The 23129-nt window shown below is 48.2% G+C and overlaps 1 protein-coding gene across 7 annotated transcripts in view; it reads right to left on the bottom strand.

Moving 5' to 3' along the window:
- Positions 1-19437, bottom strand: part of LOC120942879 (Snf2 related CREBBP activator protein) — a 57365-nt gene extending 37928 nt beyond the window's left edge. For 5 of the 7 annotated variants that reach the window (XM_040355808.1, XM_040355813.1, XM_040355810.1 and 2 more), the window contains exons 1-4: positions 19274-19437; positions 3971-4139; positions 1904-2104; positions 215-400 (exon numbers count right to left, since the gene is read on the bottom strand). In XM_040355808.1, the coding sequence (XP_040211742.1) occupies positions 215-400; positions 1904-2104; positions 3971-4003 (420 nt within the window). In that variant the 5' untranslated portion in view covers positions 4004-4139; positions 19274-19437. Of the gene's footprint in view, positions 1-214; positions 401-1903; positions 2105-2457; positions 2467-3970; positions 4140-19273 lie in introns of those variants that run through there. The other 2 variants (XM_040355814.1, XM_040355812.1) reach the window with 2 other exon arrangements.
- Between the last annotated feature and the right edge of the window lie 3692 nt (positions 19438-23129).

The following is a 23129-nucleotide window of genomic DNA, read 5'->3' as shown; positions in this document are numbered from 1 at the left end:
CCGCCACCTCCCCTCGTCCACCGCCACCATCCATGCCGCCCCCTTCCACGTCGCCACCCCCCCCCTCTCTCCTCCAACATCTTCCACGCCACCACCCCTCTTCCACTGAGACCTTCCATATGACCCTCTCTTCCACGCCGCCGACACTGCCTCTTCAGACACCTTCCATGCCACCACCCTCTGCTAAGACACCTTCCACTGACACCCCACTCACCTTCCTGGCCACTCCCCTCTTCCACCGCCGCTCCTGTGCAAAGTCTGCAGCCAGCCACTGCATCTCCTCACACAGGTAGTCCCAGAGGATTTTTGGACGAGTCGGTTCTGGAAATTTAGAGAGACGCCTCTGAGTCCAGAATCCTTCTTTCCGTAACTCTGCAATCCGATTCTCAATCTCCGCTTCCTGGATGAGAGAGGAAAACATCAGAGGCTGGAAAGTGGATAACATACGAGTCCCTGATCCCAAATATATCCCTGGATCAGAGAAGAACTGCAATGGGGGACAGACAGCGACACACACACACACAGCAACGGGGGACAGACAGCGTCACACACACACACAGCAACGGGGGACAGACAGCGTCACACACACACAGCAACGGGGGACAGACAGCGTCACACACACACAGCAACGGGGGACAGACAGCGTCACACACACACAGCAACGGGGGACAGACAGCGTCACACACACACAGCAACGGGGGACAGACAGCGTCACACACACAGAGCAACGGGGGACAGACAGCGTCACACACACACAGAGCAACGGGGGACAGACAGCGTCACACACACAGAGCAACGGGGGACAGACAGCGTCACACACACACACACACACACACAGCAACGGGGGACAGACAGCGTCACACACACACACACACAGCAACGGGGGACAGACAGCGTCACACACACAGACAAACACAAAAAAAAAACAAAAGGGGGACAGACAGCGTCACACACACACAGCAACGGGGGACAGGACAGCGTCCACACACACAGCAACGGGGGACAGACAGCGTCACACACACACAGCAACACGGGGGACAGACAGCGTCACACACACACAGCAAACGGGGGACAGACAGCGTCACACACACACAGCAACGGGGGACAGACAGCGCCACACACACAGCAACGGGGGACAGACAGCGTCACACACACAGCAACGGGGGACAGACAGCGTCACACACACACAGCAACGGGGGACAGACAGCGTCACACACACACACACACACACAGCAATGGGGGACACAGAGCAATGGGGGGCACAGAGCCACAGAAAGAGCAATGGGGGCGCAAATAGGGCTTCATTTCCATGGACGGCTCTCCATGTTAGTCTATGGCCTCATGCCCACCGTGACGTTTGTGAGCTGTAGGTGGCTGAGCCGTTTTTAAGCTGCAAAAAAAAAAAAAAAAAAAAACAGGACTAGAGCGTTCTGAAGCTCCAGCCTTAGAGCTGTAAAAACGCCAGATGTTAAACGCTCAAAAAAACGTGCAAAAACGCTACCGCTGCGTTTTGAGCTCCAGTTCAAGAAAAAAAAAAAAAAAAAATACATGGACAGGCGTTTTTAAGCTGTAAAAAAGGCTAAACAAAGTGTCTGTAAAAACGTCCATGGAAATGAAGCCTACAGGGGGACAGGTAAACATGCCCACATTGTCAGATGGGGGTCTTCCCCTCCCAGCAAAGGTGAGGCCACACAACAGACGAGGCAGGTGATCTGCCGATATGGTTCCCCCCTTGACTGCGCAGGAGCAATCCAAGCCGACGGAGATCACCAAACCCGATCAGCTGTTGCAACAGGTCCAGGGCGGCGTGGAATTGGCTGAAAATGGCCTCACATCCTCGATGGGGGGAACCATATCGATAGGGGAACCAGCTGGACAAGACACCGGCACTCTATGTACTCACATGCTTGGCCTGCTCAGCAATCTCGGTATGGCCGTCATTTTTCTGTCCCGATGATGAATCATTCTGGTTTCCATCCAAGCCATCGTCTGTAGGAGACCCCGGACCGAGGTCCCCAATGTCACCCAACAAGTCAAATGGGGACAATTCCCCACTGGAGCCTGGAGACATGGGTGGGATGCCGGCTGTCACTGCGTCCGATGCCTGAGAAGGAGGGAGGAGTATAAATCAGGACAGGATTGGTCGGGACCCGAGGAGGTCTCCGGGCAGGGGAGGGGAGGGAGGAGTATAAATCAGGACAGGATTGGTCAGGACCTGAGGCGGTCTCCGGGCAGGGGAGGGGAGGGAGGAGTATAAACCAGGACAGGATTGGTCGGTACCTGAGGCGGTCTCCGGGCAGGGGAGGGAGGAGTATAAATCAGGACAGGATTGGTCGGTACCTGAGGCGGTCTCCGGGCAGGGGAGGGGGAGTATAAATCAGGACAGGATTGGTCGGGACCTGAGGCGGTCTCCGGGCAGGGGGGGGGAGTATAAATCAGGACAGGATTGGTCGGTACCTGAGGCGGTCTCCGGGCAGGGGAGGGAGGAGTATAAATCAGGACAGGATTGGTCGGGACCTGAGGAGGTCTCCAGGCAGGGGAGGGAGGAGTATAAATCAGGACAGGATTGGTCGGGACCTGAGGCGGTCTCCGGGCAGGGGAGGGAGGAGTATAAATCAGGACAGGATTGGTCGGTACCTGAGGCGGTCTCTGGGCAGGGGAGGGAGGAGTATAAATCAGGACAGGATTGGTCAGTACCTGAGGCGGTCTCCAGGCAGGGGAGGGAGGAGTATAAATCAGGACAGGATTGGTCGGGACCTGAGGCGATCTTTGGGCAGGGGAGGGGGAGTATAAATCAGGACAGGATTGGGCGGGACCTGAGGCGGTCTCTGGGCAGGGGAGGGAGGAGTATAAATCAGGACAGGATTGGTCGGGACCTGAGGCGGTCTCCAGGCAGGGGAGGGAGGAGTATAAATCAGGACAGGATTGGTCGGTACCTGAGGCGGTCTCTGGGCAGGGGAGGGGAGGGAGGAGTATAATCAGGACAGGATTGGTCAGTACCTGAGGCGGTCTCCGGGCAGGGGAGGGAGGAGTATAAATCAGGACAGGATTGGTCGGTACCTGAGGCGGTCTCCAGGCAGGGAGGGAGGAGTATAAATCAGGACAGGATTGGTCGGTACCTGAGGCGGTCTCTGGGCAGGGGAGGGAGGAGTATAAATCAGGACAGGATTGGTCAGTACCTGAGGCGGTCTCCAGGCAGGGGAGGGAGGAGTATAAATCAGGACAGGAATTGTCGGGACCTGAGGGGCGGTCTCCAGCAGGGGAGGGAGGAGTATAAATCAGGACAGGATTGGTCGGGACCTGAGGAGGTCCTCCAGCAGGGGAGGGAGGAGTATAAATCAGGACAGGATTGGTCGGGACCTGAGGCGGTCTCCGGGCAGGGGAGGGGAGGGAGGAGTATAAATCAGGACAGGATTGGTCGGGACCTGAGGCAGTCTCCGGGCAGGGGAGGGGAGGGGGGAGTATAAATCAGGACAGGATTTGGTCGGGACCTGAGGCGGTCTCCCGGGCAGGGGAGGGAGGAGTATAAATCAGGACAGGATTGGTCGGTACCTGAGGCGGTCTCTGGGCAGGGGAGGGAGGGAGTATAAATCAGACAGATTGGTCGGACCCGAGGAGGTCTCGCAGGGCAGAGGGAGGAGTATAAATCAGGACAGGATTGGTCGGTACCCTGAGGCGGTCTCTGGGCAGGGGAGGGAGGAGTATAAATCAGGACAGGATTGGTCAGTACCTGAGGCGGTCTCCGGGCAGGGGAGGGAGGAGTATAAATCAGGACAGGATGGTCGGTACCTGAGGCGGTCCTCTGGGCAGGGGAGGGAGGAGTATAAATCAGGACAGGATTGGTCAGTACCTGAGGCGGTCTCCGGGCAGGGGAGGGAGGAGTATAAATCAGGACAGGATTGGTCGGTACCTGAGGCGATCTCCGGGCAGGGGAGGGAGGAGTATAAATCAGGACAGGATTGGTCGGTACCTGAGGCGGTCTCCGGGCAGGGGAGGGGTGCATGGTGACAGCACTCTCTTCTCTCTGGCTGTACTCTGCTGAGCTGCTTGTGGCTTGCTGCAGGGCATGCTGGGATGCTGCCTCATCGTGAGCCACTCCCTCCAGCCTCCAGTCCAGGGCACAGGACCACCTCAATGTGCTGCAAATACAAGGACCGCCCATCACCGACACATCCTCCAATCAGAATAAATACCCCCCTTTCCCAGTATACAAAACTGGCCACACCCCACCTCCCAGTACACAAGACCGCCACCCCACCCTTCCCAGTATACAAAACTGGCCACAGCCCCTCCTCCCAGTATAAAAGACCCGCCACCCACTCTTCCCAGTATACAAACTGGCCACACCCCCTCCTCCCAGTATAAAAGACCCGCCACCCACTCTTCCCAGTATACAAAACTGGCCACAGCCCCTCCTCCCAGTATACAAGACCCGCCACCCACTCTTCCCAGTATACAAAACTGGCCACAGCCCCTCCTCCCAGTATAAAAGACCCGCCACCCACTCTTCCCAGTATACAAAACTGGCCACAGCCCCTCCTCCCAGTATAAAAGACCCGCCACCCACTCTTCCCAGTATACAAAACTGGCCACAGCCCCTCCTCCCAGTATACAAGACCCGCCACCCCCCCTCCCAGTATACAAAACTGGCCACAGCCCCTCCTCCCAGTATAAAAGACCCGCCACCCACTCTTCCCAGTATACAAAACTGGCCACAGCCCCTCCTCCCAGTATACAAGACCCGCCACCCCCCCTTCCAGTATACAAAACTGGCCACACCCCCTCCTCCCAGTATACAAGACCTGACCAACCATCATCAATACAATAAAATATATACATATATACACACACAGGGCCTTGGGAAAGTATTCGGCCCCCTTGAACTTTGCGACCTTTTGCCACATTTCCGGCTTCAAACATAAAGATATAAAACTGTCATTTTTTTGGAAGAAACAACAACAAGTGGGACACAATCATGAAGTGGAAGGAAATTTATTGGATATTTCAAATTTTTTTAACAAATAAAAAAAGTGAAAAATTGGGCGTGTAAAAGTATTCAGCCCCTTTCAGTGCAGCAAACTCTCTCCAGAGGCTCAGTGAGGATCTCTGAAGGATCCAATGGTGACCGAAATGACCAATGATGATAAATAGAATCCACCTGTGTGTAATCAAGTCTCCGTATAAAATGCACCTGCACTGTGATAGTCTCAGAGGTCCGTTTACAGCGCAGAGAGCATCATGAAGAACAAGGAACACACCAGGCAGGTCCGAGATACTGTTGTGGAGAAGTTTAACCCCTTCCCGACCGCCGCATGTAAATGTACGTCCACAGAATGGCACGTACAGGCAAATGGGCGTACATGTACGTCCTTGCCTTCTAGCGGGTGGGGGGTGCGATCGAGACCCCCCCCCCCCCGATACCTGCGGGGAGCGATCCGGGACGACGGCGCGGCTATTAGTTTCTAGCCGCCCCCTCGCGATCGCTCCCCGGAGCTGAAGAACGGGGAGAGCCGTATGTAAACACGGCTTCCCCGTGCTTCACTGTGGCGGCGCATCGATCGAGTGATCCCTTATGTAGGGAGACTCAATCGGTGACGTCACACCTACAGCCACACCCCCCTACAGTTGTAAACACACACTAGGTGAACCCCAACTCCTACAGCGCCCCCTGTGGCTAACTCCCAAACTGCAACTGTCATTTTCACAATAAAGAATGCAATTTAAAGCGGGAGTTCACCCATGTATTAAAAAAATTTTTTCCTCCCCTTAGCTTCCTGCTCGTTGTGTCTAGGGGAATCGGCTATTTGTATTAAAATATGATCCGTACTTACCGTTTTCGAGCTGCATCTTCTCCGCCGCTTCCGGGTATGGGTCTTCGGGAGCGGGGGCGTTCCTTCTTGAGTGACAGTCTTCCGAGAGGCTTCCGACGGTCGCATCCATCGCGTCAACTCGTAGCCGAAAGAAGCCGAACGTCGGTGCGGCTCTATACTGCGCCTGCCACGACGTTGGCTTCTTTCGGAAAATCGTGACGCGATGGATGCGACCGTCGGAAGCCTCTCGGAAACCTGTCAATCAAGAAGGACCGCCCATTCCCGCAGCCCATACCCGGAAGCGACAGAGAGGATGCATCTCGTAAACGGGTAAGTACTGCACATATTTTAAAATAAATAGCCGATTCCCCTAGACACAACGAGCAGGAAGCGAAGGGGGAAAAGTGCCCTCTAAGGGTGAACCTCCGCTTTAAATTCATTTTTTGCTGTGAAAATGACAATGGTCCCAAAAATGTGTCAAAATTGTCCGAAGTGTCCGCCATAATGTCGCAGTCACGAAAAAAAAATCGCTGATCGCCGCCATTAGTAGTAAAAAAATAAATAATAAAAATGCAATAAAACTATCCCCTATTTTGTAGACACTAAAACTCAAATCGATAAACGATTATTGTGATTTTTTTTTACCAAAAATAGGTAGAAGAATACGTATCGGCCTAAACTGAGGAAAAAAATGTTTTTTATATATGTTTTTGGGGGATATTTATTACAGCAAAAAGTAAAAAATATAGAATTTTTTTCAAAATTGTCGCTCTATTTTTGTTTATAGCGCAAAAAATAAAAACCGCAGAGGTGATCAAATACCACCAAAAGAAAGCTCTATTTGTGGGGAAAAAGGGACGCCAATTTTGTTTGGGAGCCACGTCGCACGACCGCGCAATTGTCAGTTAAAGCGTCGCAGTGCAGAATCGCAAAACCTGGCCTGGGCATTTAGCTGCATAATGGTCCGGGTCTTAAGTGGTTAAAGCCGGATTTGGATACATAAAGATTAAACATCCCAAGGAGCGCTGTGCAAGCGATAATAGTGAAATGGAAGGAGTATCAGAGCATTGCACATCTACGAAGACCCGGCCTCTAAACTTTCATCTCATACAAGGAGAAGACTGGTCAGAGATGCAGCCAAGAGACCCATGGGGGTCACTCTGGAGGAACTGCAGAGATCTGAGGAGACTCTGTCCATAGGACAACAATCAGTCGCTGTATACGGCACAAATCTGCCCTTTATGGAAGAGTGGCAAGAAGAAAGACATTTCTTATAGATATCCATAAAAAGTGTAAAGTTTCCCACAAGCCACCCGGGAGACACCAAACATGTGGAAGAAGAAGGGGCTCTGCTCAGATGAAACCAAAATCACAGCTCATCCCCTGAACACACGGGATTCCCCACTGTGAAACATGGTGGGGTAGCATCGTGGTTTGGCCTGCTTTTCTTCAGCAGGGACAGGGAAGAGGGTAGAATGGATGGGAAGATGGATGGAGCCAAATACAGGAGCATTCTGGAAGAAAAGACCTGAGACTGGGACGGAGATTTGTCTTCCAACAAGACAATGATCCAAAACATAAATCTGCAAAATCTACAATGGAATGGATCACAAATAAACATCTCCAGGTGTTAGAGTGGCCAAAGTCCAGACCTGAATCCCATCGAGAATCTGTTCACAAACGCTCTCCATCCAATCACTGAGCTCCAGCCGTTCTGCAAGGAGGAGGAATGGGGGAAAATTTCCGTCTCTCCATGTGCAAAACTGATAGACACACCCCAAGCCACTTACAGCACAGACGCCCCCCAAGCCACTTACAGCACAGACGCCCCCCAAGCCACTTACAGCACAGACGCCCCCCAAGCCACTTACAGCACAGACACCCCCAAGCCACTTACAGCACAGACACCCCCCAAGCCACTTACAGCACAGACACCCCCCAAGCCACTTACAGCACAGACACCCCCCAAGCCACTTACAGCACAGACACCCCCCAAGCCACTTACAGCACAGACACCCCCCAAGCCACTTACAGCACAGACACCCCCCCAAGCCACTTACAGCACAGACACCCCCCCCAAGCCACTTACAGCACAGACACCCCCCCCCAAGCCACTTACAGCACAGACACCCCCCAAGCCACTTACAGCACAGACACCCCCCCCAGCCACTTACAGCACAGACACCCCCCCCAAGCCACTTACAGCACAGACACCCCCCCCAAGCCACTTACAGCACAGACACCCCCCCCAAGCCACTTACAGCACAGACACCCCCCCAAGCCACTTACAGCACAGACACCCCCCCCAAGCCACTTACAGCACAGACACCCCCCCAAGCCACTTACAGCACAGACACCCCCCCAAGCCACTTACAGCACAGACGCCCCCCCCCCAAGCCACTTACAGCACAGACACCCCCCCCAAGCCACTTACAGCACAGACACCCCCCAAGCCACTTACAGCACAGACACCCCCCAAGCCACTTACAGCACAGACCCCCCCCAGCCACTTACAGCACAGACACCCCCCCAAGCCACTTACAGCACAGACGCCCCCCAAGCCACTTACAGCACAGACGCCCCCCAAGCCACTTACAGCACAGACGCCCCCCAAGCCACTTACAGCACAGACGCCCCCCAAGCCACTTACAGCACAGACGCCCCCCAAGCCACTTACAGCACAGACGCCCCCCAAGCCACTTACAGCACAGACGCCCCCCAAGCCACTTACAGCACAGACCCCCCCCAAGCCACTTACAGCACAGACGCCCCCCAAGCCACTTACAGCACAGACGCCCCCCAAGCCACTTACAGCACAGACGCCCCCCAAGCCACTTACAGCACAGACGCCCCCCAAGCCACTTACAGCACAGACGCCCCCCCAAGCACTTACAGCACAGACGCCCCCCAAGCCACTTACAGCACAGACGCCCCCCAAGCCACTTACAGCACAGACGCCCCCCAAGCCACTTACAGCACAGACGCCCCCCAAGCCACTTACAGCACAGACGCCCCCCAAGCCACTTACAGCACAGACGCCCCCCAAGCCACTTACAGCACAGACGCCCCCCAAGCCACTTACAGCACAGACGCCCCCCAAGCCACTTACAGCACAGACGCCCCCCAAGCCACTTACAGCACAGACGCCCCCAAGCCTCTTACAGCACAGACGCCCCCCAAGCCACTTACAGCACAGACGCCCCCCAAGCCACTTACAGCAGAGACGCCCCCCAAGCCACTTACAGCACAGACGCCCCCCAAGCCACTTACAGCACAGGCCGCCCCCCAAGCCACTTACAGCACAGACGCCCCCCAAGCCACTTACAGCACAGACGCCCCCCCAAGCCACTTACAGCACAGACGCCCCCCAAGCCACTTACAGCACAGACGCCCCCCAAGCCACTTACAGCACAGACGCCCCCCAAGCCACTTACAGCACAGACGCCCCCCAAGCCACTTACAGCACAGACGCCCCCCAAGCCACTTACAGCACAGACGCCCCCCCAAGCCACTTACAGCAGAGACACCCCCCAAGCCACTTACAGCAGAGACACCCCCCAAGCCACTTACAGCAGAGACACCCCCCCAAGCCACTTACAGCAGAGACACCCCCCAAGCCACTTACAGCAGAGACACCCCCCAAGCCACTTACAGCAGAGACACCCCCCAAGCCACTTACAGCAGAGACACCCCCCAAGCCACTTACAGCAGAGACACCCCCCAAGCCACTTACAGCAGAGACACCCCCCCAAGCCACTTACAGCAGACACCCCCCCCAAACCACTTACAGCAGACACACCCCCCAAGCCACTTACAGCAGACACACCCCCCAAGCCACTTACAGCAGACACCCCCCCAAGCCACTTACAGCACAGACACCCCCCCCCAAGCCACTTACAGCAGACACACCCCCCAAGCCACTTACAGCACAGACACCCCCCCAAGCCACTTACAGCACAGACACCCCCCAAGCCACTTACAGCACAGACACCCCCCAAGCCACTTACAGCACAGACACCCCCCCAAGCCACTTACAGCACAGACACCCCCCCAAGCCACTTACAGCACAGACACCCCCCCAAGCCACTTACAGCACAGACACCCCCCAAGCCACTTACAGCACAGACACCCCCCCAAGCCACTTACAGCAGCCCAGACACCCCCCCCCAAGCCACTTACAGCACAGACGCCCCCCCAAGCCACTTACAGCACAGACACCCCCCCAAGCCACTTACAGCACAGACACCCCCCCAAGCCACTTACAGCACAGACACCCCCCCAAGCCACTTACAGCACAGACACCCCCCCCAAGCCACTTACAGCACAGACACCCCCCCAAGCCACTTACAGTAATCGCCAGCAAAGGGGGCAGCTACAAGGGTATTCACTTAAGGGGGCTGAATACTTTTTGCCACGCCCATTTTTCAGTTTTATATTTGTTAAAAAATTTTAAAATATCCAATAAATTTCGTACCACTTCATGATTGTGTCCCACTTGTTGTTTCTTTCAGTTTTATATCCTTTAATGTGCCGAACGCCGGAATGATGCCAAGGTCGCAAAGTTCAAGGGACTGTATATATACACACAACAGTATACGTATATACGAGGTCTCCTCTATACACACAGTATACTGGTATATACGAGGTCTCTATATACCCACAGTATACGTTATATACGAGGTCCTCTCTATACACCACAGTAATACTGAGTATAATACGCAGGTCTCTATATACACACAGTATACGGTATATACGAGGTCTCTATATACACACAGTATACGGTATATACGAGGTCTCTATATACACACAGTATACGGTATATACGAGGTCTCTATATACACACAGTATACGGTATATACGAGGTCTCTATATACACACAGTATACGGTATATACGAGGTCTCTATATACACACAGTATACGGTATATACGAGGTCTCTATATACACACAGTATACGGTATATACGAGGTCTCTATATACACACAGTATACGGTATATACGAGGTCTCTATATACACACAGTATACGGTATATACGAGGTCTCTATACACACACAGTAAACGGTATATACGAGGTCTCTCTATACACACAGTATACGGTATATACGAGGTCTCTCTATACACACAGTATACGGTATATACGAGGTCTCTATATACACACAGTATACGGTATATACGAGGTCTCTATACACACACACAGTATACGGTATATACGAGGTCTCTATATACACACACAGTATACGGTATATACGAGGTCTCTATATACACACAGTATACGGTATATACGAGGTCTCTATATACACACAGTATACGGTATATACGAGGTCTCTATATACACCACAGTATACGGTATATACGAGGTCTCTATATACACACAGTATACGGTATATACGAGGTCTCTATATACACACAGTATACGGTATAATACGAGGTCCCTCTATACACACACAGTATACGGTATATACGAGGTCTCTATACACACACAGTATACGGTATATACGAGGTCTCTATACCACACACAGTATACGGTATATACGAGGTCTCTATATACCACACAGTATACGGTATATACGAGGTCTCTATATACACACAGTATACGGTATATACGAGGTCTCTATATACACACAGTATATACGGTATATACGAGGTCTCTATATACACACAGTATACGGTATATACGAGGGTCTCTATATACACACAGTATACGGTATATACGAGGTCTCTATAACACACAGTATACGGTATATACGAGGTCTCTATACACACAGTATACGGTATATACGAGGTCTCTATATATACACACAGTATACGGTATATACGAGGTCTCTATACACACAGTATACGGTATATACGAGGTCTCTATACACACACACAGTATACGGTATATACGAGGTCTCTCTATACACACAGTATACGGTATATACGAGGTCTCTATACACACAGTATACGGTATATACGAGGTCTCTATACACACAGTATACGGTATATACGAGGTCTATACACACACAGTATACGGTATATACGAGGTCTCTATACACACAGTATACGGTATATACGAGGTCTCTATACACACAGTATACGGTATATACGAGGTCTCTATACACACAGTATACGGTATATACGAGGTCTCTATACACACAGTATACGGTATATACGAGGTCTCTATACACATAGTATACGGTATATACGAGGTCTCTATATACACACAGTATACGGTATATACGAGGTCTCTATATACACACAGTATACGGTATATACGAGGTCTCTATATACACACAGTATACGGTATATACGAGGTCTCTATATACACACAGTATACGGTATATACGAGGTCTCTATATACACACAGTATACGGTATATACGAGGTCTCTATATACACACAGTATACGGTATATACGAGGTCTCTATACACACACAGTATACGGTATATACGAGGTTCTATATACACACAGTATACGGTATATACGAGGTCTCTTATACACACAGTATACGGTATATACGAGGTCTCTATATACACACAGTATACGGTATATACGAGGTCTCTATATACACACCAGTATACGTATATACGAGGTCTCTATATACACACAGTATACGGTATATACGAGGTCTCTATATACACACAGTATACGGTATATACGAGGTCTCTATATACACACAGTACGTATACGAGGTCTATATACACACAGTATACGGTATATACGAGGTCTCTATATACACACAGTATACGGTATATACGAGGTCTCTATATACACACAGTATACGGTATATACGAGGTCTCTATATACACACAGTATACGGTATATACGAGGTCTCTATATACACACAGTATACGGTATATACGAGGTCTCTATATACACACAGTATACGGTATATACGAGGTCTCTATATACACACAGTATACGGTATATACGAGGTCTCTATATACACACAGTATACGGTATATACGAGGTCTCTATATACACACAGTATACGGTATATACGAGGTCTCTATATACACACAGTATACGGTATATACGAGGTCTCTATATACACACAGTATACGGTATATACGAGGTCTATATACACACAGTATACGGTATATACGAGGTCTCTATATACACACAGTATACGGTATATACGAGGTCTCTATATACACACAGTATACGGTATATACGAGGTCTCTATATACACACAGTATACGGTATATACGAGGTCTCTATATACACACAGTATACGGTATATACGAGGTCTCTATATACACACAGTATACGGTATATACGAGGTCTCTATATACACACAGTATACGGTATATACGAGGTCTCTATATACACACACTATACAGTATATACGAGGTCTCTATATACACACACAGTATACGGTATATACGAGGTCTCTATATACACACAGTATACGGTATATACGAGGTCTCTATATACACACAGTATACGGTATATACGAGGTCTCTATAATACACACAGTACGGTATATACGAGGTCTCTTATACACACACAGTATACGGTATATACGAGGTCTCTATACACACAGTATACGGTATATACGAGGTCTCTATATACACACAGTATACGGTATATACGAGGGTCTATATACACACACAGTATACGGTATATACGAGGTCTCTATATACACACAGTATACGGTATATACGAGGTCTCTATATACACACAGTATACGGTATATACGAGGTCTCTATATACACACTGTATACGGTATATACGAGGTCTCTATATACACACAGTATACGGTATATACGAGGTCTCTATAATACACACAGTATACGGTATATACGAGGGTCTCTATATACACACAGTATACGGTATATACGAGGTCTCTATATACACACAGTATACGGTATATACGAGGTCTCTATACACACAGTATACGGTATATACGAGGTCTATATACACACAGTATACGGTATATACGAGGTCTCTATATACACACAGTATACGGTATATACGAGGTCTCTATACTACACACAGTATACGGATATACGAGGTCTCTATACACACACACAGTATACGGTATATACGAGGTCTCTATATACACACAGTATACGGTATATACGAGGTCTCTATACACACACAGTATACGGTATATACGAGGTCTCTATACACACACAGTATACGGTATATACGAGGTCTCTATATACACACAGTATACGGTATATACGAGGTCTCTATATACACAACAGTATACGGTATATACGAGGTCTCTATACTACACACAGTATACGGTATATACGAGGTCTCTATATACACACAGTATACGGTATATACGAGGTCTCTATACACACACAGTATACGGTATATACGAGGTCTCTATATACACACAGTATACGGTATATACGAGGTCTCTATATACACACACAGTATACGGTATATACGAGGTCTCTATACACACAGTATACGGTATATACGAGGTCTCTATACACACAGTATACGGCATATACGAGGTCTATATACACACAGTATACGGTATATACGAGGTCTCTATACACACAGTATACGGTATATACGAGGTCTCTATACACACAGTATACGGTATATACGAGGTCTCTATACACACACAGTATACGGTATATACGAGGTCTATATACACACAGTATACGGTATATACGAGGTCTCTATATACACACAGTATACGGTATATACGAGGTCTCTATATACACACAGTATACGGTATATACGAGGTCTCTATATACACACAGTATACGGTATATACGAGGTCTCTATATACACACAGTATACGGTATATACGAGGTCTCTATATACACACAGTATACGGTATATACGAGGTCTATACACACAGTATACGGTATATACGAGGTCTCTATATACACACAGTATACGGTATATACGAGGTCTATATACACACAGTATACGGTATATACGAGGTCTCTATACACACACAGTATACGGTATATACGAGGTCTCTATATACACAGTATACGGTATATACGAGGTCTATACACACACAGTATACGGTATATACGAGGTCTATATACACACAGTATACGGTATATACGAGGTCTCTATACACACAGTATACGGTATATACGAGGACTATATACACACAGTATACGGCATATACGAGGTCTCTATATACACACAGTATACGGTATATACGAGGTCTCTATATACACACAGTATACGGTATATACGAGGTCTCTATACACACAGTATACGGTATATACGAGGTCTCTATACACACACAGTATACGGTATATACGAGGTCTATATACACACAGTATACGGTATATACGAGGTCTATATACACACAGTATACGGTATATACGAGGTCTCTATATACACACACAGTATACGGTATATACGAGGTCTATATACACACAGTATACGGTATATACGAGGTCTCTATATACACACAGTATACGGTATATACGAGGTCTCTATATACACACAGTATACGGTATATACGAGGTCTCTATATACACACAGTATACGGTATATACGAGGTCTCTATATACACACAGTATACGGTATATACGAGGTCTATATACACACAGTATACGGTATATACGAGGTCTCTATATACACACAGTATACGGTATATACGAGGTCTATATACACACAGTATACGGTATATACGAGGTCTCTATATACACACAGTATACGGTATATACGAGGTCTCTATATACACACAGTATACGGTATATACGAGGTCTCTATACACACACAGTATACGGTATATACGAGGTCTATATACACACAGTATACGGTATATACGAGGTCTCTATATACACACAGTATACGGTATATACGAGGTCTATATACACACAGTATACGGTATATACGAGGTCTCTATACACACAGTATACGGTATATACGAGGTCTCTATACACACACAGTATACGGTATATACGAGGTCTCTATATATACACACACAGTATACGGTATATACGAGGTCTCTATATACACACAGTATACGGTATATACGAGGTCTCTATATACACACACAGTATACGGTATATACGAGGTCTCTATACACACAGTATACGGTATATACGAGGTCTCTATATACACACAGTATACGGTATATACGAGGTCTATATACACACAGTATACGGTATATACGAGGTCTCTATATACACACAGTATACGGTATATACGAGGACTCTATATACACACAGTATACGGTATATACGAGGTCTATATACACACAGTATACGGTATATACGAGGTCTCTATACACACAGTATACGGTATATACGAGGTCTCTATATACACACAGTATACGGTATATACGAGGTCTCTATACACACAGTATACGGTATATACGAGGTCTCTATATACACACAGTATACGGTATATACGAGGACTCTATATACACACAGTATACGGTATATACGAGGTCTATATACACACAGTATACGGTATATACGAGGTCTCTATACACACAGTATACGGTATATACGAGGTCTCTATATACACACAGTATACGGTATATACGAGGTCTCTATATACACACACAGTATACGGTATATACGAGGTCTCTATATACACACAGTATACGGTATATACGAGGTCTCTATACACACAGTATACGGTATATACGAGGTCTCTATACACACAGTATACGGTATATACGAGGTCTCTATATACACACAGTATACGGTATATACGAGGTCTCTATATACACACAGTATACGGTATATACGAGGTCTCTATACACACAGTATACGGTATATACGAGGTCTCTATATACACACAGTATACGGTATATACGAGGTCTCTATACACACAGTATACGGTATATACGAGGTCTCTATATACACACAGTATACGGTATATACGAGGTCTCTATACACACACAGTATACGGTATATACGAGGTCTCTATATATACACACAGTATACGGTATATACGAGGTCTCTATATACACACAGTATACGGTATATACGAGGTCTCTATACACACAGTATACGGTATATACGAGGTCTCTATATACACACACAGTATACGGTATATACGAGGTCTATATACACACAGTATACGGTATATACGAGGTCTCTATATACACACAGTATACGGTATATACGAGGTCTCTATACACACAGTATACGGTATATACGAGGTCTCTATACACACAGTATACGGTATATACGAGGTCTCTATATACACACACAGTATACGGTATATACGAGGTCTCTATATACACACAGTATACGGTATATACGAGGTCTCTATACACACAGTATACGGTATATACGAGGTCTCTATACACACAGTATACGGTATATACGAGGTCTCTATATACACACAGTATACGGTATATACGAGGTCTCTATATACACACAGTATACGGTATATACGAGGTCTCTATACACACAGTATACGGTATATACGAGGTCTATACACACACAGTATACGGTATATACGAGGTCTCTCTATACACACAGTATACGGTATATACGAGGTCTCTATATACACACAGTATACGGTATATACGAGGTCTCTATACACACACAGTATACGGTATATACGAGGTCTCTATATACACACAGTATACGGTATATACGAGGTCTATATACACACAGTATACGGTATATACGAGGTCTCTATACACACAGTATACGGTATATACGAGGTCTCTATATACACACACAGTATACGGTATATACGAGGTCTCTATATACACACTGTATACGGTATATACGAGGTCTCTATACACACAGTATACGGTATATACGAGGTCTCTATACACACAGTATACGGTATATACGAGGTCTCTATATACACACAGTATACGGTATATACGAGGTCTCTATATACACACAGTATACGGTATATACGAGGTCTCTATATACACACAGTATACGGTATATACGAGGTCTCTATATACACACAGTATACGGTATATACGAGGTCTATATACACACAGTATACGGTATATACGAGGTCTCTATATAACACACAGTATACGGTATATACGAGGTCTCTATATACACACAGTATACGGTATATACGAGGTCTCTATACACACACAGTATACGGTATATACGAGGTCTCTATACACACAGTATACGGTATATACGAGGTCTCTATATACACACAGTATATACGAGGTCTCTATACACACACAGTATACGGTATATACGAGGTCTCTATACACACACAGTATACGGTATATACGAGGTCTCTATATACACACAGTATACGGTATATACGAGGTCTCTATATACACACAGTATACGGTATATACGAGGTCTCTATACACACACAGTATACGGTATATACGAGGTCTCTATATACACACAGTATACGGTATATACGAGGTCTCTATACACACACAGTATACGGTATATACGAGGTCTATATACACACAGTATACGGTATATACGAGGTCTCTATATACACAGTATACGGTATATACGAGGTCTATATACACACAGTATACGGTATATACGAGGTCTCTATACACACACAGTATACGGTATATACGAGGTCTCTATATACACACTGTATACGGTATATACGAGGTCTCTATATACACACAGTATACGGTATATACGAGGTCTCTATATACACAGTATACGGTATATACGAGGTCTATATACACACAGTATACGGTATATACGAGGTCTCTATACACACACAGTATACGGTATATACGAGGTCTCTATACACACAGTATACGGTATATACGAGGTCTATATACACACAGTATACGGTATATACGAGGTCTCTATATACACACAGTATACGGTATATACGAGGTCTATATACACACAGTATACGGTATATAACGAGGTCTCTCTATACACACAGTATACGGTATATACGAGGTCTCTATATACACACCAGTATACGGTATATACGAGGTCTCTATATACACACACAGTATCGGTATATACGAGGTCTCTCTATACACACAGTATACGGTATATACGAGGTCTCTCTATACACACAGTATACGGTAATACAAGGTCTCATATACACACAGTATACGGTATATACGAGGTCCTATATACACACAGTATACGTATATACGAGGTCTCTATATACACAAAGTATACGGTATATACGAGGTCTCCTAATACACACAGTATACGGTATATACGAGGTCTCTATATACACACAGTATACGGTTATATACGAGGTCTCTATATACACACAGTATACGGTATATACAAGGTCTTTATACACACAGTATACGGTAATACGAGGTCTCTATACACACACAGTATACGGTATATACGAGGTCTCTATATACACAGTATACGGTATATACGAGGTCTATATACACACAGTATACGGTATATACGAGGTCTCTATACACACAGTATACGGTATATACGAGGTCTCTATACACACAGTATACAGTATATACGAGGACTATATACACACAGTATACGGTATATACGAGGTCTCTATATACACACTGTATACGGCATATATACAGACGGTAGATAAGCCCCGGGCACACACCCGCCATCTTGTCTCACCTGGGCGGGAAGATTCCGGTTCCTCTCAGATCACCATCCGTCCCTCACACACGGCTCGCGGCCTCTGCGGCTGGGTCCGGGGCGGGGGGCGGGGCTCCGGCTCCCGGGGATCGGTATTGGCGGACTTGATGGGCGGGGAAAATTCTTAGCGAATGAGATTCTTTCGGCCGGCACTGCCTAGGCAAAATGGCGCTGTGGGCGGGGACTCCGCTCATATTATGTAGGGCGGAGCCTCACGTCATCATTAAAGGGGAGGGATAGAGAGCTCCTCCTTCCTCCCGCGTGTGGCGGGGTTTATACCGGTTCATCCCTGTAAGGAGATAACCAATCAGAGGAGAGGCTGCAGATCAGCTGACCCGGCAGTCCTCCTTGTGATAGAGAGGAGAGCATATAATCCATAGATAGTCCGATCTCTGTGTGTCACAGAACTAATCTCTATGGTAAGTGATATTTCCTCCAATTATATCAACTAAAAGGAGAAATTTCCCCCCACCGAGGAGAAATCTCCCCCCCCCATCCCTTCACTGAGGAGAAATCTCCCTCCCCATCCCCCTTCACTGAGGAGAAATCTCCCCCCATCCACCTTCACTGAGGAGAAATCTCCCTCACATCCCCCTTCACTGAGGAGAAATCTCCCCCCCCATCCCTTCACTGAGGAGAAATCTCCCTTCCCATCCCCCTTCACTGAGGAGAAATCTCCCTCACATCCCCCGTCACTGAGGAGAAATCTCCCTCACATCCCCCGTCACTGAGGAGAAATCTCCCCATCCCCCGTCACTGAGGATAAATCTCCCTCACATCCCCCGTCACTGAGGAGAAATCTCCCTCACATCCCCCTTCACTGAGGAGAAATCTCCCTCACATCCCCCCTTACTGAGGAGAAATCTCCCCCCCCATCCCTTCACTGAGGAGAAATCTCCCCCCCGTCACCCCTATCCTAAAGGAGAAATCTCCCTCCCCATCCCCCTTCACTGAGGAGAAATCTCCCTCACATCCCCCTTCACTGAGGAGAAATCTCCCTCCAACCTCCTTCACTGAGGAGAAATCTCCCTCCCATCTCTTCACCGAGGAGAAATCCCCCCCCCATCCCCCATCACTGAGGAGAAATCTCCCTCCCCATCCCCCTTCACTGAGGAGAAATCTCCCTCCCCATCCCCCATCACTGAGGAGAAATCTCCCTCCCCATCCCCCATCACTGAGGAGAAATCTCCCCCCATCCCACTTCCCTGAGGAGAAATCTCCCCCCATCCCTTCATCGAGGAGAAATCTCTTTCCCTATCTGTAGGAGAATATTGCTCTTACCCCCCCCCCCTATTGTGGGGAGAAACCTCTCATTGTCACCACATCCTGAGGAGAAATGTCCCCCCCCCCCGCCATGCTAAGAATAAACTTGCCCTTATCCCTGCTATCCTGAGGAGAAATCTGCCCCTATTCCTTCCATCATGAGGGGAAACCTATCCTCATCACCCCTATCCTGAGGAGAAATCTGCCCTCATCATCCCTCCCCTGAGGAGAAATCTGCCCCTATTCCTTCCATCATGAGGGGGAAACCTATCCTTATCACCCTATCCTGAGGAGAAATCTGCCCCTATTCCTTCCATCATGAGGGGAAACCTATCCTCATCACCTTATCCTGAGGAGAAATCTGCCCCTATTCCTTCCATCATGAGGGGAAACCTATCCTCATCACCCCTATCCTGAGGAGAAATCTGCCCTCATCATCCCTCCCCTGAGGAGAAATCTGCCCCTATTCCTTCCATCATGAGGGGAAACCTATCCTCATCACCCTATCCTGAGGAGAAATCTGCCCCTATTCCTTCCATCATGAGGGGAAACCTATCCTCATCACCCTATCCTGAGGAGAAATCTGCCCCTATTCCTTCTATCATGAGGGGAAACCTATCCTCATCACCCTATCCTGAGGAGAAATCTGCCCCTGTTCCTTCCATCATGAGGGGAAACCTATCCTCATCACCCTATCCTGAGGAGAAATCTGCCCCTATTCCTTCCATCATGAGGGGAAACCTATCCTTATCACCCCTATCCTGAGGAGAAATCTGCCCCTATTCCTTCCATCATGAGGGGAAACCTATCCTCATCACCCTATCCTGAGGAGAAATCTGCCCCTATTCCTTCTATCATGAGGGGAAACCTATCCTCATCACCCCTATCCTGAGGAGAAATCTGCCCCTATTCCTTCCATCATGAGGGGAAACCTATCCTCATCACCTTATCCTGAGGAGAAATCTGCCCCTATTCCTTCCATCATGAGGGGAAACCTATCCTCATCACCCCTATCCTGAGAGGAAATCTGCCCCTATTCCTTCCATCATGAGGGGAAACCTATCCTCATCGCCCCTATCCTGAGAGGAAATCTTCCCTTATTTCTCTTATCCTGAGGCAAAATGTGCCCTTACCCCACTCCACCCCGAGGAGAATTCTACCTTTTTCACACCCTTATCCTAAGGTGAAATCGGCCTTTATGCCAAATCCAAAAAGGCAAAATCTGCCCTCATCACCCCTACCCTGAGGAGAGACCTGCCCTCATCACCCCTACCCTGAGGAGAGACCTGCCCTCATCACCCCTACCCTGAGGAGAGACCTGCCCTCATCACCCCTACCCTGAGGAGAGACCTGCCCTCATCATCCCTACCAGACCTGCCCTCATTACCCCTACCCTGAGGAGAGACCTGCCCTCATTACCCCTACCCTGAGGAGAGACCTGCCCTCATTACCCCTACCCTGAGGAGAGACCTGCCCTCATTACCCCTACCCTGAGGAGAGACCTGCCCTCATCACCCCTACCCTGAGGAGAGACCTGCCCTCATTACCCCTACCCTGAGGAGAGACCTGCCCTCATCATCCCTACCAGACCTGCCCTCATTACCCCTACCCTGAGGAGAGACCTGCCCTCATTACCCCTACCCTGAGGAGAGACCTGCCCTCATTACCCCTACCCTGAGGAGAGACCTGCCCTCATTACCCCTACCCTGAGGAGAGACCTGCCCTCATCACCCCTACCCTGAGGAGAGACCTGCCCTCATTACCCCTACCCTGAGGAGAGACCTGCCCTCATCACCCCTACCCTGAGGAGAGACCTGCCCTCATCACCCCTACCCTGAGGAGAGACCTGCCCTCATCACCCCTACCCTGAGGAGAGACCTGCCCTCATTACCCCTACCCTGAGGAGAGACCTGCCCTCATCACCCCTACCCTGAGGAGAGACCTGCCCTCATCACCCCTACGCTGAAGAGAAATCTGACCTTTTCTCCTTTGTTCATTGACGGACGCAGCATCTTCTAATCTTGACCATAGGGTTATATCACCACCTACAGGAGTGGGACACTAGACAGATATAAACCCGCCCCCTGCATAGGCACTCCACCAAGGAGGGACGAAGAGTGTGGCAGCATCGCTGGAGTCCGCCCACATCCTCAGGTGGGCGGAGTGTCACATGCCTGCACTCTCTGCTGTGCACATCCTCTGTGTGGACGTTTGGCAGGTGAACTACCTGTCAGGGCCAGGATCTCATTGGCTCCCTTCTGTGTGCTCAGCTGTCGGATAATTGTCAGTGTTCATTGTTCCACAGTGTCTCACCCGGTGATCATTTCCCGCTCGTCAGCCAGCCCTTTCTGGCCATTTAAGCTGCCTGGTTCATTTCTTCCATGCCTTCGCCTTGGTCAACATATCTGGAGACTCTCTGCTGTGTTCCTGTTTGCTGCCTCGGACTACGCTGATCTCTGGCTTCCTGATTTACTGGCTTGTCTGACTACCCACTTTGGCTTCCGATCCCTGGCTATGTTTTGACTGCGTTTTACTATTTGTACCATTTTTACCTATTAAAAAGTGTTGTTTT

Source organism: Rana temporaria, chromosome 6 (genome assembly GCF_905171775.1).
Source record: "Rana temporaria chromosome 6, aRanTem1.1, whole genome shotgun sequence".
Lineage (NCBI taxonomy): Eukaryota > Metazoa > Chordata > Amphibia > Anura > Ranidae > Rana > Rana temporaria.
The sequence above is the reverse complement of the archived record's forward strand: the minus strand, read 5'-3'. Positions and strand labels throughout refer to the sequence as shown.